Source organism: Protopterus annectens, chromosome 1.part0 (genome assembly GCF_019279795.1).
Source record: "Protopterus annectens isolate FY-2018-M chromosome 1.part0, PAN1.0, whole genome shotgun sequence".
Classification (NCBI taxonomy): domain Eukaryota; kingdom Metazoa; phylum Chordata; order Ceratodontiformes; family Protopteridae; genus Protopterus; species Protopterus annectens.
In genome coordinates this window covers 1389683856-1389697951 of record NC_056725.1, presented here as the reverse complement: position 1 = coordinate 1389697951, position 14096 = coordinate 1389683856, and the positions used below count along the sequence as shown (strand labels likewise).

Here is a 14096-nt window from a genome sequence, read left to right as displayed (position 1 = left end):
TAGAAGACAAACGACCAAAGTGCATGCTCAAGCTTCCATGCCACAAAAACAAATGCTTAGAATGGCTGAAGACCTTATTACCCTAATTAGGGGAAGCCAGCCTTCCCCTGCTCAGAGACCAAATTTAGTTTTTTTCTGATTCTACAGACCAGGAGTCCGATGACTGACCCTTCAGATTATCAGGACATGCCCTTATCAACCTATGAGGATTCAGATGCAGAGGAATCTGTTCCCTCTGCCTCCCCTCCAGAGAATTTTTCTTTTGCTGAAACCTTGCATACTTTAAGAGAGCCTTTCCGCTGGGAATGCCAGGACTACGCTCAGTCCAAAAGATACTCGGAGAATTTTTAGTTGCCCCAGTTACCCCCTGTCCTGGATGTTGTAGATGATGTCTTCATGGAATCCAGTCTTACTCCAGACACTTTACCCCCAGCCCCTAGAAAACCTGACAGGTACTACAGAGTACCTGATTCTCACAAATTTCGCTCTAGGAATCCTACTGCGGATCTAGAGACAATTTCCCAGGGACCAAAAGGGATTAAGGCTACTACAGCCAAAAACCCTACTCCTTCAGACGGGGATTCCATGGCTTTAGACAGATTGGGTAAGAAGGTTTATACCTCTGCAACTTTTGCCATCAGGGCATTGAATTGCCAATTTCACATGTTGAAATACCAGCAACATATTATGGAACTAATTAAACAAAAATGGTGTTACTCCCAGATTGTGCAGAAAATAAAGATTTACAAGAGTTTATGCGTTCTGCAAACCAAGTTAGTAAGCATACTTTGCAGTGTGGCTTTGATGCCCTAGAAGCATCTTGCAGGGCTGCAGTCACTGGGTCTATACTGAGAAGGCATGCTTGGCTGAAGGAACAAACATTGTCAGATCATGTCAAATCAAAATTACTAGACGCTTCTTTAAATAAGGACTGTTTGACACCAAAACAGAAGAGGTTCTTAAAAAGATGGAAGAAAAAGCTAAATCTATGCAAACTGTTAAATTCTTACAAGTGCAGCCACCCAGATTCAGTAGGCATTGGCCTTCTAAAAATTGGCCCCTTCCAGGCCTTCTCAGCCCAAACCCAGGGGAAACAGGCCACCCAGACTACAGTCTCAGGGTATGCAGAGATCTAAATAATGGAGTGCTCCCACCTCAAAAACGGGAAGAGGTAAGCTGCCCCCTTATGAAAATAGCTCACAGTGACACTTCAGTTATCCTCAGCCCTACCCCATTACTTGTGCCCCTAGGAGGAAAACTTGCCCTTCATGCAAAAAACTTGATGTCCATTGCTCAGGACCGAAGGGTCTTAAGCATTGTATCCCAGGGGTACAGATTCTACTTCCATTCACTGTCAACCCCAAGCGGGTTTCCAGACCTTCCTCCAAACCAGTGGGCAGAGGCTCAAAAGCAAGTACTTTCCCTGCTCAGTATCAAAGCTATTCAACCTGGTCCAGTAGAACAAAGTGGGGCAGGGATTCTACTCCAGACTTTTCCTGGTGCCTAGAAAAGAGGGCTCTTGGCGCCCAATCCTGGATCTGTCAATTCTCAACACCTTTCTGGTGGTCCTAAAATTCAAAATGCTTACCCTGCAACAGTTTCTCCCTATGCTAGCCAAGGATGCCTGGTTAATCACCCTAACCTTAAAAGAAGCTCATCTCCACATCCCTATAAGGGAGTCTTGCAGGAAATATTTATGCTTCAGGCAGGCTCTATGCACTGTCAGTTCTCTGCACTTCCCTTTGTGATTACTCTGGGCGCAGTAGATAAGCCAAAGTGCCTGGCTCCAGCCATTCCATACTGCAGGCAGAGAAATATCCACATTTTTCCATACTTGGATGATTGTTTGATTCAGGCGGACAGTCAGAAATTGCTACTTCAGCACCTGGCTTTTATACAAAGACTCCTCGCTTCATTGGGATTCACCATCAACGAAAAGAAATCACAACTGGTGCCCAGTCAAAAAATTGTATTCTTGGGAGCAAACTTGAACACAACTTCCCAGATGGCATTTCTCACTCCATAAAAACAGGTCTATTTGACCATCTACTTCAAACAAATGGCCACCAAAACCCAGCTATCTGCAAGGAAAGTACTGCAAGCCCTAGGGTTCATGGCCTCATGTATTCTGCTAATTCCATATGCAAGACTGCATATGAGGAAACTTCAATGGTACTTAAGTCTTTGGTGCCAGCATTCTCAGGACCCTTGAAACAGTCATTCCAATCATACCTTGTCTAAGGGCAGAGTTCCTTTGGTGGGCAGAAGCATGCAACTGCAACAAGGGACTGCCTTTCACTCAACCCCTCGCCACCCAAACCCTGACTACAGACGCTTCCGACTATGCATGGAGGGCTCACATGGCAGGCAAATGCATTCAGGACAAGTGGAGCCCAGGACAAATTCTCCTGCACATCAATCAGAAAGAGATGCTAGCTGTACAGAATGCTCTGACAGCCTTCAAATTCCTAATACTTCCAGGACAGCTGCTGATAAAAATAGATACCACAGTTATGTAGTACATAAACAAGCAGGGGGGAACCCATTCTTATCCACTCTGCAGGTTAGCCATGGCCCTGTGGAACACAGCCTTAAGCAACCGAGTGCATGTACAAGCTCAATTCCTGCCAGGCAAACAAAATTCACTAGCAGACTGCTTAAGCAGAAATCTAGACCCACATGAGTGGAAATTGGGAGCCCAACACCTTCAACCTTCTAATCCAGAGGTGGGGGACACGAGGTGGATCCCTTTGCCCCCCTCCCCCCCGAAAACCATCATTTGAGCAGATTTTGCACCAGGAACCCTCACAGCAGGGCCTGGAAGGTGGATGCCCTATCCTTCCAATGGGAAAACCTCTCAATTTATGCCTTTCCCCCTCTGCCCCTCCTCTCAAAAGTACTACTCAAGATCAAACAGGCCAAGGGCAATTCTTATTGCCCCAGACTGGCCACGCCAGCACTGGTGCCCAGTCTTACACAGTCTGACAACAGTGCCACCCTGGCATCGTCATGAGACCCCTACCCTGCTGTCTCAGCAGGAGGGGCAGATTTTGCATCCACAGTTACAAACCTTAAACCGTGCAGCCTGGCTTATCCCCTGAATATCCCACCAGCAACCCTCAGCAAACACGTGCTGGACGTCATTCTTGAAGCCAGAAGGCCTAGTACTAGGAAATCCTATGCTGAATGGTGAAAAAATATTGTTCTTGGAATCTGTCTCAAGGAAAGGCGACAACAGTGCCCTCCTTACCTGAAATCCTGGATTACCTAGCAGAACTATTCCACAGAGGCTTATCCTTCTCCATTAAGATTCATGCCTCTGCCATGTCCGTTCATTATAATATTGAGCCACCTCTATTTTCTCACCCTCTCATGAAACAATTCCTGAGAGGGTCTAACAACTTAAGGCCCTCTAGGAGAGCACCCACCCCTGCCTGGGACCTTAACTTTGTACTGGAAAAGCTCACGCTTCCCTCTTTTGAACCTGCTGCTTCAGCAGAGTTAAAATTCCTGTCTTGGAAAACAGCTTTGCTTTTAGCCACAACTTCAACAAGAAGAGTGTCTGAGTTACAGGCACTAATGGCTGTGGAACCCTTCATTATTTTCCATGCTGACAGGGTTTCCCTCAGGGCTAACCCATCTGTGGTGGTGTCCAATGTGGCTCTAAACCAATCCATCCATTTGCCATCCTTCTTCCCTAATCCTCAGAATAAAAGGGAAAGGATCCTGCACTCCTTGGATGTGCACAGACAGCTCAGGTTCTACCTTGATGGGACTAAACCTTTCAGAAAATCTGACCAGCTGCTAGTCAGCTTTGCTTCAGGGGCAGAGGGCAAGGCCATTTCAAAGCAAACCATTTCCAAATGGATAGCATATTGCATACATTTCTGCTACAAGCACCATGGGAAACCTAACCCATAGTAGGATCAGACCACATTCCACTAGGGCTACTTCCACCTCTACAGCATTTCTCAATTGAGTCCCTACCAGGAGCATTCTAGAAGCTGCAACCTGGAGTTCTGTACACACCTTCGCCAAGCACCACTTACCTATTTTTTCTAAATCCAGAGCTGGATTTGCTACAGCAGTCTTACAAGGCCTGCTAGCCAGCCCTAACACTTGACTGCCTCCACCCTTCCTCAGCTTTGGAAATCAACCCAAGTGTGATGACTGCAACAGTGAAACACTAAGAACATAGTACAGTTGTGTACACTTACCATAAATGTAGATGTTCGAGTGTATTCATTGTTGCAGTCCTGGTTCCCCTCCCTCCAGCCCCTGTTTTTTCTATAATTTCTACCTCTCCTCTCTATGGCCATTTTTAATGGGAGTGGTATTTACTTTTTACTGGTGGCATTCCCCACCATATGCTAGCTTCCTATTTGGGGGTCTCCTTACATTTGGGTCAAGAAAAACTGATGTAATGGTGTCTGCTGCCTGTTTTATACGCCTGACTACCTGACGTCATGGAAGAGGCGACTGCATCCGACGCAGAAATCCTAAGACTCTGGTATTCGGACCGACTGAGGGCTCCCTGCAGGCAGATAACCCAGGTGTGATGACTTCAACAGTGAATACACTCTAACATCTACATTTATGGTAAGTGTACACAACTGTACTTTGCAGCCTATGCCACAAACCTTTCAAGGTTATTGTTGGATTTTAAACTGTATTTACGTAAACTGATCTTGCACTTATTGTTGGGTAACCCTGAACACCAAGAAAAAAAAGAACTGTATATAACCAGCACGTATAACCCACCAGTCCATCCAACACTAATGTTATTCGAACAAGTATGTGAACTGGATTTTAGAGCAAAATTTAATTCAACATCAAAACAGACAAGTAAGGACAACTTGTCTAGAGAAGAAAGGAACGCTCTCCATAACCTAAAAACTTTACCAGTTCGAATACTGAAGCCTGACAAAGGCGGAGGAATAGTGTTAATGAGTTTATCTGACTATATAGAAAAGATGCATAGAGTCTTGGACAGTGATATGTATAGTAAAGTGAGTTTAAATAAAGTCAGTATAGCACACAGTCGTATCAGGTCATATATTAATGACCTATTTATTGAAGCCTGAATCGGCATTAATACATACAACTATATGTCTATGCTAAATCCAAGAATACCTATTTTGTTTGGCATACCAAAGATCCATAAAGGCTTAATAGATCCACCTATGAGGGCCTTAGTGGACGTTGGGCAATTAATTACATACCCTTGTGCAAACGGAATTGACTCGATACTAAAAAAGTATGTAGAACAGGAATCACAAATATGTAAAGACTCATGGTCTTTTTTGTCAAACATTAAGTTTTAGGGGTGGCTGTAATTTCCTTACAATTGATGTGTGTGACTTATACATATCAATCCCCCATGACAGAGGAGTAGAGTGGGTAGCTCAAATAATGAGATCTAGAAAAGCACGAGAATCAGAAGCTAGACTGATAGAACTGCAGTCCTATCACACAACTTCATCACATTTGTTAGTGAATGCTACCTACAAAATCCAGGGGTAGCAATGGGCTCACCATGTGGGGCTAGTTTTGCCTTCATGGTGATGGCCCATTGGGAACATAAGTACATCATTGGTAATTGGTGTCAACTCACTTAACATTTTATACACGCTTCCTGGATGATATTTGTATGGTGATCAAAGGGAACAGAAATACAGCTATAAACTTGGTTAACTACTTGAATAGTACATCACAATTCCTTAAATTCACTAGTACGTTCAAGGAGAGTACTGTATCCTTCCTGGACATTGAGTTAACAAAAGATTTACAAAAGCAGAGATATAGGGCCGGGATATACAGAAAGAGCACTTACTCAAACTCTTTCTTGCATTACACCAGTTCACACCCTCAATATCAAAAGAAATCAGTCATGAAAGGACAACTAGTCCGGGCCGCAAGGATGGTGACCAAGGATTCTCATTTTGAAGAGGAGTGTGACCCTTTGGTCTATGTTCATAGACTGGGGGTATCTGAGAACTACTATCTCAGCTGATCCTAGAAGTTCCAATAAAAGGAAACTGGATATTTACAAATCAATTTTGGATGGTACTTGATCGAGTGAGGTAGGTACAGATAGTTTTTTTCAGAGTACCTGAGGAGTACCCACCCAGTAAGTAACACAAGTTTAACTAGACATGTCACACCGTATACCCTGCATCTCATAACGTTTAGTTATGACTTAGGTGAACTAAAATGTATCCAGAAAAAACTTGGTGTTCTTAGTAGCAGAACAAGACATGAGAAGTAAACTAGGTGACTACCTTTGGTGACTTTCAAAAAAGGTAGAAATCTTAAAAACCTTCTGGAATCAGTTAGATCAATTCCTACTAGAAACCCAGGGATGCTGAGGTGCGAAGTATGTAATCAATGTAAATACACTGAAACAGGATGTAGGTTTAAAGTGAGGGAAAAGACCTCTTGGTTACATCAAAGGTTTAATTGTAACTCTAAATCTATAGTCTATACAAATCCAGACAGACATAAGAGGCGGACCAGTTCCCTTATTACTTGAAAGAGTAGAACTGTTATGGCAACTTAAACTAAATGCCTGTCAGTATCCAGGATTGAATGAGTTCTGCTATATCACAAGCATTTTAAAAGTGAAAGCCTTAATGAGATAAAAGTTCATATATATACATAAAAATCCTTTAAACATATTTTCTTTTTATATATACATGTTGTAGTATGTATCCTAAATACTAAAAGAAAATGAAACCGGAAAAAGATCATTTGTTGAGAATGTCAAGCACTTTTTAAGTTTCTGACTTTTTAAGTCTCTGTTTTTAAAAGAAAAAATGTACTGTATGTTTAAATTTAGTGATTTGATTAATTAATGAATAATTAATGTGTTTTAATGACTAATGTAATCACATGACATATATTTAAACACCAGTCAAGTGAGGTTTTTTTATCTGAAGAAGTTTTGATATCTGGCTTAACGAGAAGCGCTTCATACTGACGTTTTGCAGAATAAAAGGCTTGTTTTGTAGTTACTTGTGACTGTATGGCTCTCTTTTTCTTGGTTTTATAGTTCGTTTTTGTGTATACAGTTTTGAAAGTCCACAAGAGTTTACGATGTCCAACAATGCTCCCAAATTGCTTCAGGGAAAAGGTGGATAACTGAGCCCCTCTCTGTTTTTGTGGAAGATAAACTAAAGCCTTTGCTGTTGAGAGCCCCTTCGGTTCTGAGATACTCACCATTTTCTTTCTAATTTGTTTAATTCAGGTGATGGATTAGATCTTTCAGATGTTATGTTAGTTACTTTGGACATTACAACTTTGTTTACAGTTCTTCCTAATTCTGAAGGTGTGGATTCCATCAGGGTGTTTTTGGCTCACCATAGTGGTTTTAGTCATAGTTTAATTACTTTAATATGTACACTGCTAGATTTAATTTTGAGTAATATACTTTTGATTGAAGATAAATATTACTTGCAGAAACTAGGAGTGGCCATGGGCACCCCTTGTACCAACAGTTATGCCATCTTGGTGTTGGCGCAATGGGAGGATGACCATCTTTTTAATGATAACCCTTTCAATAAGTTTATTAAACAGTCAGATTTGTGGATGTTTTTGTGTTATGGGCAGGTAAGGTTGATAAACCCCTTGAATTTGTTTCCTATTTAGAAGTTACTTCCATGTTTTTGAAGCTTACTTTGAACTTTTCATTGTCGCCTCACAGTAAGACGCTGTCCTGTTTGATTCTCAGCTAGAGCGTCTTCTTTGTGGAGACATGCATGAATGGGCGTACCTTCATTGAAGGTTGTGCGTCAGAGCCAGCAACTCTGCACATAAAAATCTACTGCCAATCATTAACGGACCAGAGTTCCGCTGTGGCGACCCCTAACCAGGAAAAGCCGAAAGACACAACAACTTTGAACTATTCCTTGACCACCATTGATTTTCCGGACGTCACTTTGTACAAAAATGCACAAGGTGGCTTGGAAACAAAGCTTTACACAAAATCCTGTTGGAAAAAGTGTATTGCATAATTCCAATATGCAACCTTCCCATGTTTTTCCAAATATAGTTGAGGGCCAGTCTTTAAGGGTGTCTCGTGTTCGTACGAATTGACACGATGGGTGAGACAATGGGAAATCTGAGTTTTTTGAACAGAGGCTACCAGGGAGAACAGGTAGATCATATACACTCTGAAGCAGCTGTACAGAGGAAAAACAGGGGGGCTCCGTACTTTTCTATTGTGTATCGACATGTTCAACCCAATCACTGGTCAGTAGACCTAATGTACTTCTCACCTTTTTCAGCAAAATACAGCCAATTATGTGATGTTATTAAAAGGAAGTTGCCCATTTTGGTAGCTGACAGCAAAGTAGGGAATATTGTTGGTGAGCGTCCTGGCTTTATTTTCAGGAATAATATGAATATGAAAAGGTTATTATGTTATGGACCTAAAAATTTTGTCTGAGCCAGCAATGAGCAGGGGCACTTTTTCATGTGATAATTGCAAAGCCTGTTCTTCCATTGCCCGAGATGCTCAATTTATTCATCCAGTGACTGGATGTGTTTTTTCACCTAGGTTTATGGTGACTTGTAGTAGTAATAACTTAGTCTATTTAGCAACATGTTGTACATGTGAATATTTTTATTTGGGCAAGACTACACACCAGCTAAGAGAACGCATATTAGAGCATCTAGGTAATATTCGTAATAAAACTCTCACCAATGCCCTAGTTAATCATGCAAATTTGTCAGGACATAATGTTTTTTATTTTAGGGTTTTACAGCTAGTTCAACCTAGTAACAGAAGGGGTGATATTAACAATCAAATGGAGATGCTGGACGTGAAATGGATTGTATCCTTACAAACACACAAGTTTCCAGGTTTAAACTCTGGTATTCCTCTTAGACCTAAATAGGAGCCGGTGGCTTTTGTTTAATTGGTATAATCATTTTATTGACAGCAGTTGCTGATTGGTTATAATTTATTTTGCATTAAATGTGTTGTGTTTTTATTCTTCTACTTGCATCTGATGAAGTGGTAACCCTGCAAAAGTTCTAATCCTTGTTAATAAACTTTTATTATATAGATTTTTAGTGGCTGTGTTGGTGTGCTCACATTTTGTTTTCCTGTATTTTATATTAATTTCTAAGCCCAAATTTGAGCTTCATTAGTTTAAACTGCTTGACGGCGGTGCTGCGGTAGCGTTGTCGCCTCACAATAAGACATTGTCCTGTTCTATTCTCAGCTAAAGCGTCTTCTGTGTGGAGACCTGCATGAATGGGCATACCTTCGTTGAAGGTTGTGCGTCATGCTGGCAGCTCTGTATGTAAAAATCTACTGCCAATCATTAGCAGACCGGAGTTCCGCTGTGGTGACCCCTAACCGGGAAAAAGCCGAAAAATGCAACAATTAGTTTAAACTGCTTCTGTCCTTAAATGCACTCACTTTTACTACTGTATTCATATGGTTTATTTGTTTTTAATTTTCCTTGTTTGGTACAGGTGTAGTACTGTGTTGCAGAAAGGTTCAAAACAGCATCCTGTTTGAGACGAAGCAAATTTGTGAAAAAAATGCCAACATCTAGTTGACTGTCTAGAAGGTCTACCTTTGTAGACACTGCTACAGTGTTAATAGTAATTTTATTTTCTGTTATTGTTTCTAAGCAGTTTTAATTCTAAATTGCAAGTCTTTTACCAAATAGTAAAGCTAGAATGCATTTGTACAGTTAAGTAGTCTTACATTTTAATTTCTACTTAGTGTATGAGAAATTTTGTGAAGAAGCAGGTAATTACTTAATGCATTTTTTCTGTTATGTTGAGATGAATTTACCTTTATGCATAACATTGTAGCTTTAACTGATGGCCCTTTGGGCGTATAATTAGTCTAGTGGCGCAACATTGATTTGTTTTCTCTACTAAAGTTTCATTTCTGTGTCTGCACTGCAGTAATTCTCTCAAGTCATGTAAGGGCATAGTGCTTGCTTTCCTCCGTCATTTATCACGGACATGTTTTATTAATTCCCCTTTATTTCTTTTAGGGATTTGCTGAAACTGTGCAACAGGATTGCTACAAGCTTTAACAGCACCTCACCATCAACTGCTTTAAATGTTTTCCATGAGGTATGCACATGCCCTGTACATATCAGAGGTCAGGCTTTTAGGAACTTAAAAGATTTTGTAGTCTCTGTTTTTATGAACTGTAGTTAGCTACACACACAGCTGATTAAGTCTGCTTGTTTTAATAATTAGCACTGTTAATTGCTGCTGCTGTTCCTTGCTTACCATTCCACATTGCTCTGATGTGTTGTACAGTCCTTGGGTCGTAACTGAAAATAGCTTGCTTGGACTGAAGAAAAAAAATGCATGCATTATAAGCTTTTCATCCTTCAGGTACCATCTTATGTTAGGTTTATCCCATTACTTAGCAGACTTGGTAAGGTTTGTAGAAGTGAATAATAATCAGAGAATTGGGGGTGGGGGATATGTTTAGAAGGCAACGTGAATGGATACCCATTTCTGTGAGACGGCATCCTTTTAATGGAACAGTTACACTGTCGACTATGCATTTGTACTTTACCTGGCTCCTTAAAATGCTGGTTCTGTGTAGCAATCTTGTAAAACTAAAATGGTGCAGTTTGTTCAGATTTGCAGTAGAAAAGTTTCTTTCATTTTCTTCCCTGCACTGTGATAATTATCCCTCCTGATAGTTTTTGAGCTTATTCATTCCCTGAAAAGAGCGAGTCCCCCAGTATTTCTAGGGTAGGGAGTGAGTTTTGCTTGTGCCCCACCTTGCCTTGCTGCTAGTGGCCACTACAATGATCCAGTGACTTGTGGCACTGGCTTAAACTCTTTCACAAAAAAGCATCCTTTGTTTAGGGAAAACTAATTTTCCCCAAGCCTGAGAACTTCCAGACATATCCTACCCCCATACCTTTGCATCAGTCTGTAAGATAGTACTGAGGGTATTTCAGGGTATGCCAGCCCCACCTTTGGGTGGTTGGCATGTACACCATCACTGTAGGAGGTCTTTATTGCCATCCATCTACACATGTGCACTTCCACACATGCCAGTTAGAGGCTGTTGCCACTGGGTTGATGATACCAGGTGCATGTCCCCAATCAGGTGATGTGTACTTGTTTGTGTGGGCTAAGCACTTGAAATTCTATAGTCAGATTACTCCTGTTCCCAGGATGGTCGAAATTGCATAGGCTTCTCTGTCTGCTCATCCAGTCCGATTCCTTCAGCATTTGATCTACTTAAACTATGGCTGTCTGCAGCATAGTCCTGTTGTTGTGCCGAGATTACTGCACAAAAAGTTTAGTGGGAAAGTAACATGCAAAGAGCCTAGCATTAATTAGGCAGAACACAAGGAGTGAGATTACTTTTTTGTGCTGTGAATTTCTCTTAAGAATTTATTCGCTGTTTTTCCTCGCTGTTTCATCAGTAAGAGAGGTTACATTTTCCTGAGTAAACAAACTGATAAACAAACTGGGGATAGCTTCATGACTAATTGACAAAGTTGTCTAAGAACCACTTCACAGAAGCAGATTTGTCTTAGAAACATTCCTTAGCCTTTTTACCATGGAGTAAATTTCTGAGTTGGGCATGCTGTGCTGTGGCCCTTATCTGGCAGCACAGAGGACTAAAGTTCTGAGGTACATCCTGTGTCTGCATGCAGGGTTTCATTCCTACCATCATTTGTTCACTGTGTGACTGAGCAAGTCACTTAACCAGGCAGTGCTCTCAGGTCATCTTTGTAAAGGGACAGTTGCGTCCAGTGGGCTACCTGTTGTAGTTTAAACCAAAACCTTTAAGTTTTATTTATTTGTACCTTAGCAAATGGCTGTCTGAAAATAACAGACTGTGGACTCTGTTCTGAAGTGTTCTGTCTTAATGGTGTGTGATATGCATAGCAATGTTGCTATTCCCCTTGGTATGTGACCTACACTTTGTGCGTTTGTCGCATTAGGGCCATTCATACATCTAGCTGTGAGTTCTGAAGTTTGGTGTGTAAAGAGCTAGTCATGCGGTTTGTGGCTCAGCAGATACTACACTTTATATTGCTTAGAATGAGCAGCCTGTGTTTTCTATTCCCATGCCAGGTGCTTGGATTTATTTTCCAGTACTGACATTGTAGTGCTGTGAAAGGTGGTGGTGGTGGACTGTTGGGGTGCTGTCTTTCAAGTGGATTGTTAAACTGAGGGCCTGTATGCCTAAGCAGGTGGTAGGTGGATTAATAGGTTTTGTAGTACTTATTCTAGACTAGGGTAAACTTTCCTTTGTGTTTTTCCTCATTTCCCCTATTCAGTACGAATATTGCTGTTCAGTCTCCTCTGAAAGAAAGTAATGCCTTTTGGAATTAAGCTGGTCAACAAAAGTAAATTCAAAACAAGAAGCACTTGAGGGAGAAATTAGCTTATGTACAGACTCTGTTATTGGTGTTGAAAACAATTGCATTTTGTTTTATATGTATTTTTAATTTACCTAACAAAATGTGTGCCTCTGTAAATCCCGTTTGGTGACCCCATAGCCTGGACCTAGCCTGTCTGTCATTGGGCAGAGATGGGCATTCTTCTGTCTCTTCATTGCCACAGGAAGGATCCAGGGTTTCATGTCCTCAAACTTTAGGGTTAGAAGGTACTTGTGGTTCCAGACTGAGTCCCTCTTGCAGCCAAAAGTATTATTGACCATAGTCATTAGAAAGCAGTCTGCAGGAAATTAACCTTACAGAGGATGATGAAGGTGTTTACTGGCTGCAGAGCACCACTCATTTCCTCACTGATCTTTTAATGTCTGTCACTTGTTATTGGTCTTAGGAGTGGTAGATTCATTCCTGTTGACCTCCGTGTATGGCTTTCCTCTTGCAGCAGAATACAGTGTAGGTACCAGTGTTTTGATTAATCACTGTATTAGCATGCTGAGAGGCTTAAATTGTCATTTGTGGGGTTCTGTGGAAATTAATTTTTACTTTGGGAGCCCGTATCAGCCAGCCTGAGCTGTCAGTGCTGTTACTTGATTCCAAGACTTTTGGGAAAGTAGCTTGGACCACTGCCTTTTCACAGTGTTGTCCAGTAGTCAGTCCGTGGTGTGTGGTACATAAGCAGTGTGGATGCATTTGTGTATTATGTGCAAAGTATTTTGTAATTATTTTGCCCCTGCTGCCTTCCAGTCATCCGCTTTCTACTGACCAATCATGTCATTCATTCTCCATCACCATGGCGAGAGTCATCTGGAAAGGCCATCTGGTATTGTTTGGCTGCTTTTGCAGTTGTACCCCTCCCCCTTTCCTGTACACACTCTAAAGTGGGGGGTACAGGCATGCAAGAGGAGCTCCTTTTAAGCACCCTTGCCCCTCCTTGCATTTTCTAAAGTTTCCACTATGGCAATCACACAGACTGTGTTGCTCCATTTGTATGTTACTCTTGCCTCCTCCAGCCACTGGTAGGGGTGAGTGAGGCCACACTCTTCAGTCCCCCTCTCTCTGTACTGGCTCCCGTCAAGAGTCACTAATCAAACTCTGGGTATCTGGGCTGCATTTGGTGCACCATAGTTTGCACCATGAAGCCAGGAGTGACATAGTGCAGAGGTTGTGTGTTTAGCATTGAATCCTTGAGAGAAGAATAACCCTTAGTGGTTCCAGGGTCATTAGGAAGTGACATACTGGTAGATTCACAGAGCTTCCTGCCTTTACAGTGTTCCCTTGGTTGATTCTGGAGTTCTGTTTAGTCAGTTTTCCAGGAGTAGGGCATTAGATATCTTTACATCTTACAAGTGGAGACCTGTGTCTGTTTTTGACATTAGGTGATTGAGTTGATGCCAGATTCTCTTATGGCAAGGATTACAGAACACCATACCAGAGTTGTGATTAATCACCACTTCCCAAAATCCAGAGACAGTTAAAACCTACCAAACTGACTCTTGAGGACCACAAAGGACGACATTTCAGACTGGCTGGTCCTTGGCACTGCTGAGAAGTATTCCAAGTATAAGCAAGGAACTGTGGACCTCACCTTTGGCTGACCTGACAACCAAGTCTGTCAGTCTAGCTGCTGGTTTTAGCTGTTCTAGTAAGCTTGATTGAGGTGCCTGAGGTAAATGAAGCTGTCAGGGAACC

At 41.7% G+C, this 14096-nt stretch overlaps 1 protein-coding gene across 1 annotated transcript in view; it reads left to right on the top strand.

The window, feature by feature from the left end:
* MDN1 (midasin AAA ATPase 1) overlaps nucleotides 1–14096 on the top strand; it is a 3484183-nt gene that overhangs the window by 368453 nt on the left and 3101634 nt on the right. The window contains exon 11 of the mRNA XM_044071809.1: nucleotides 10020–10101. Within this exon, the coding sequence (XP_043927744.1) occupies nucleotides 10020–10101 (82 nt within the window). The remainder of the gene's footprint in view (nucleotides 1–10019; nucleotides 10102–14096) is intronic.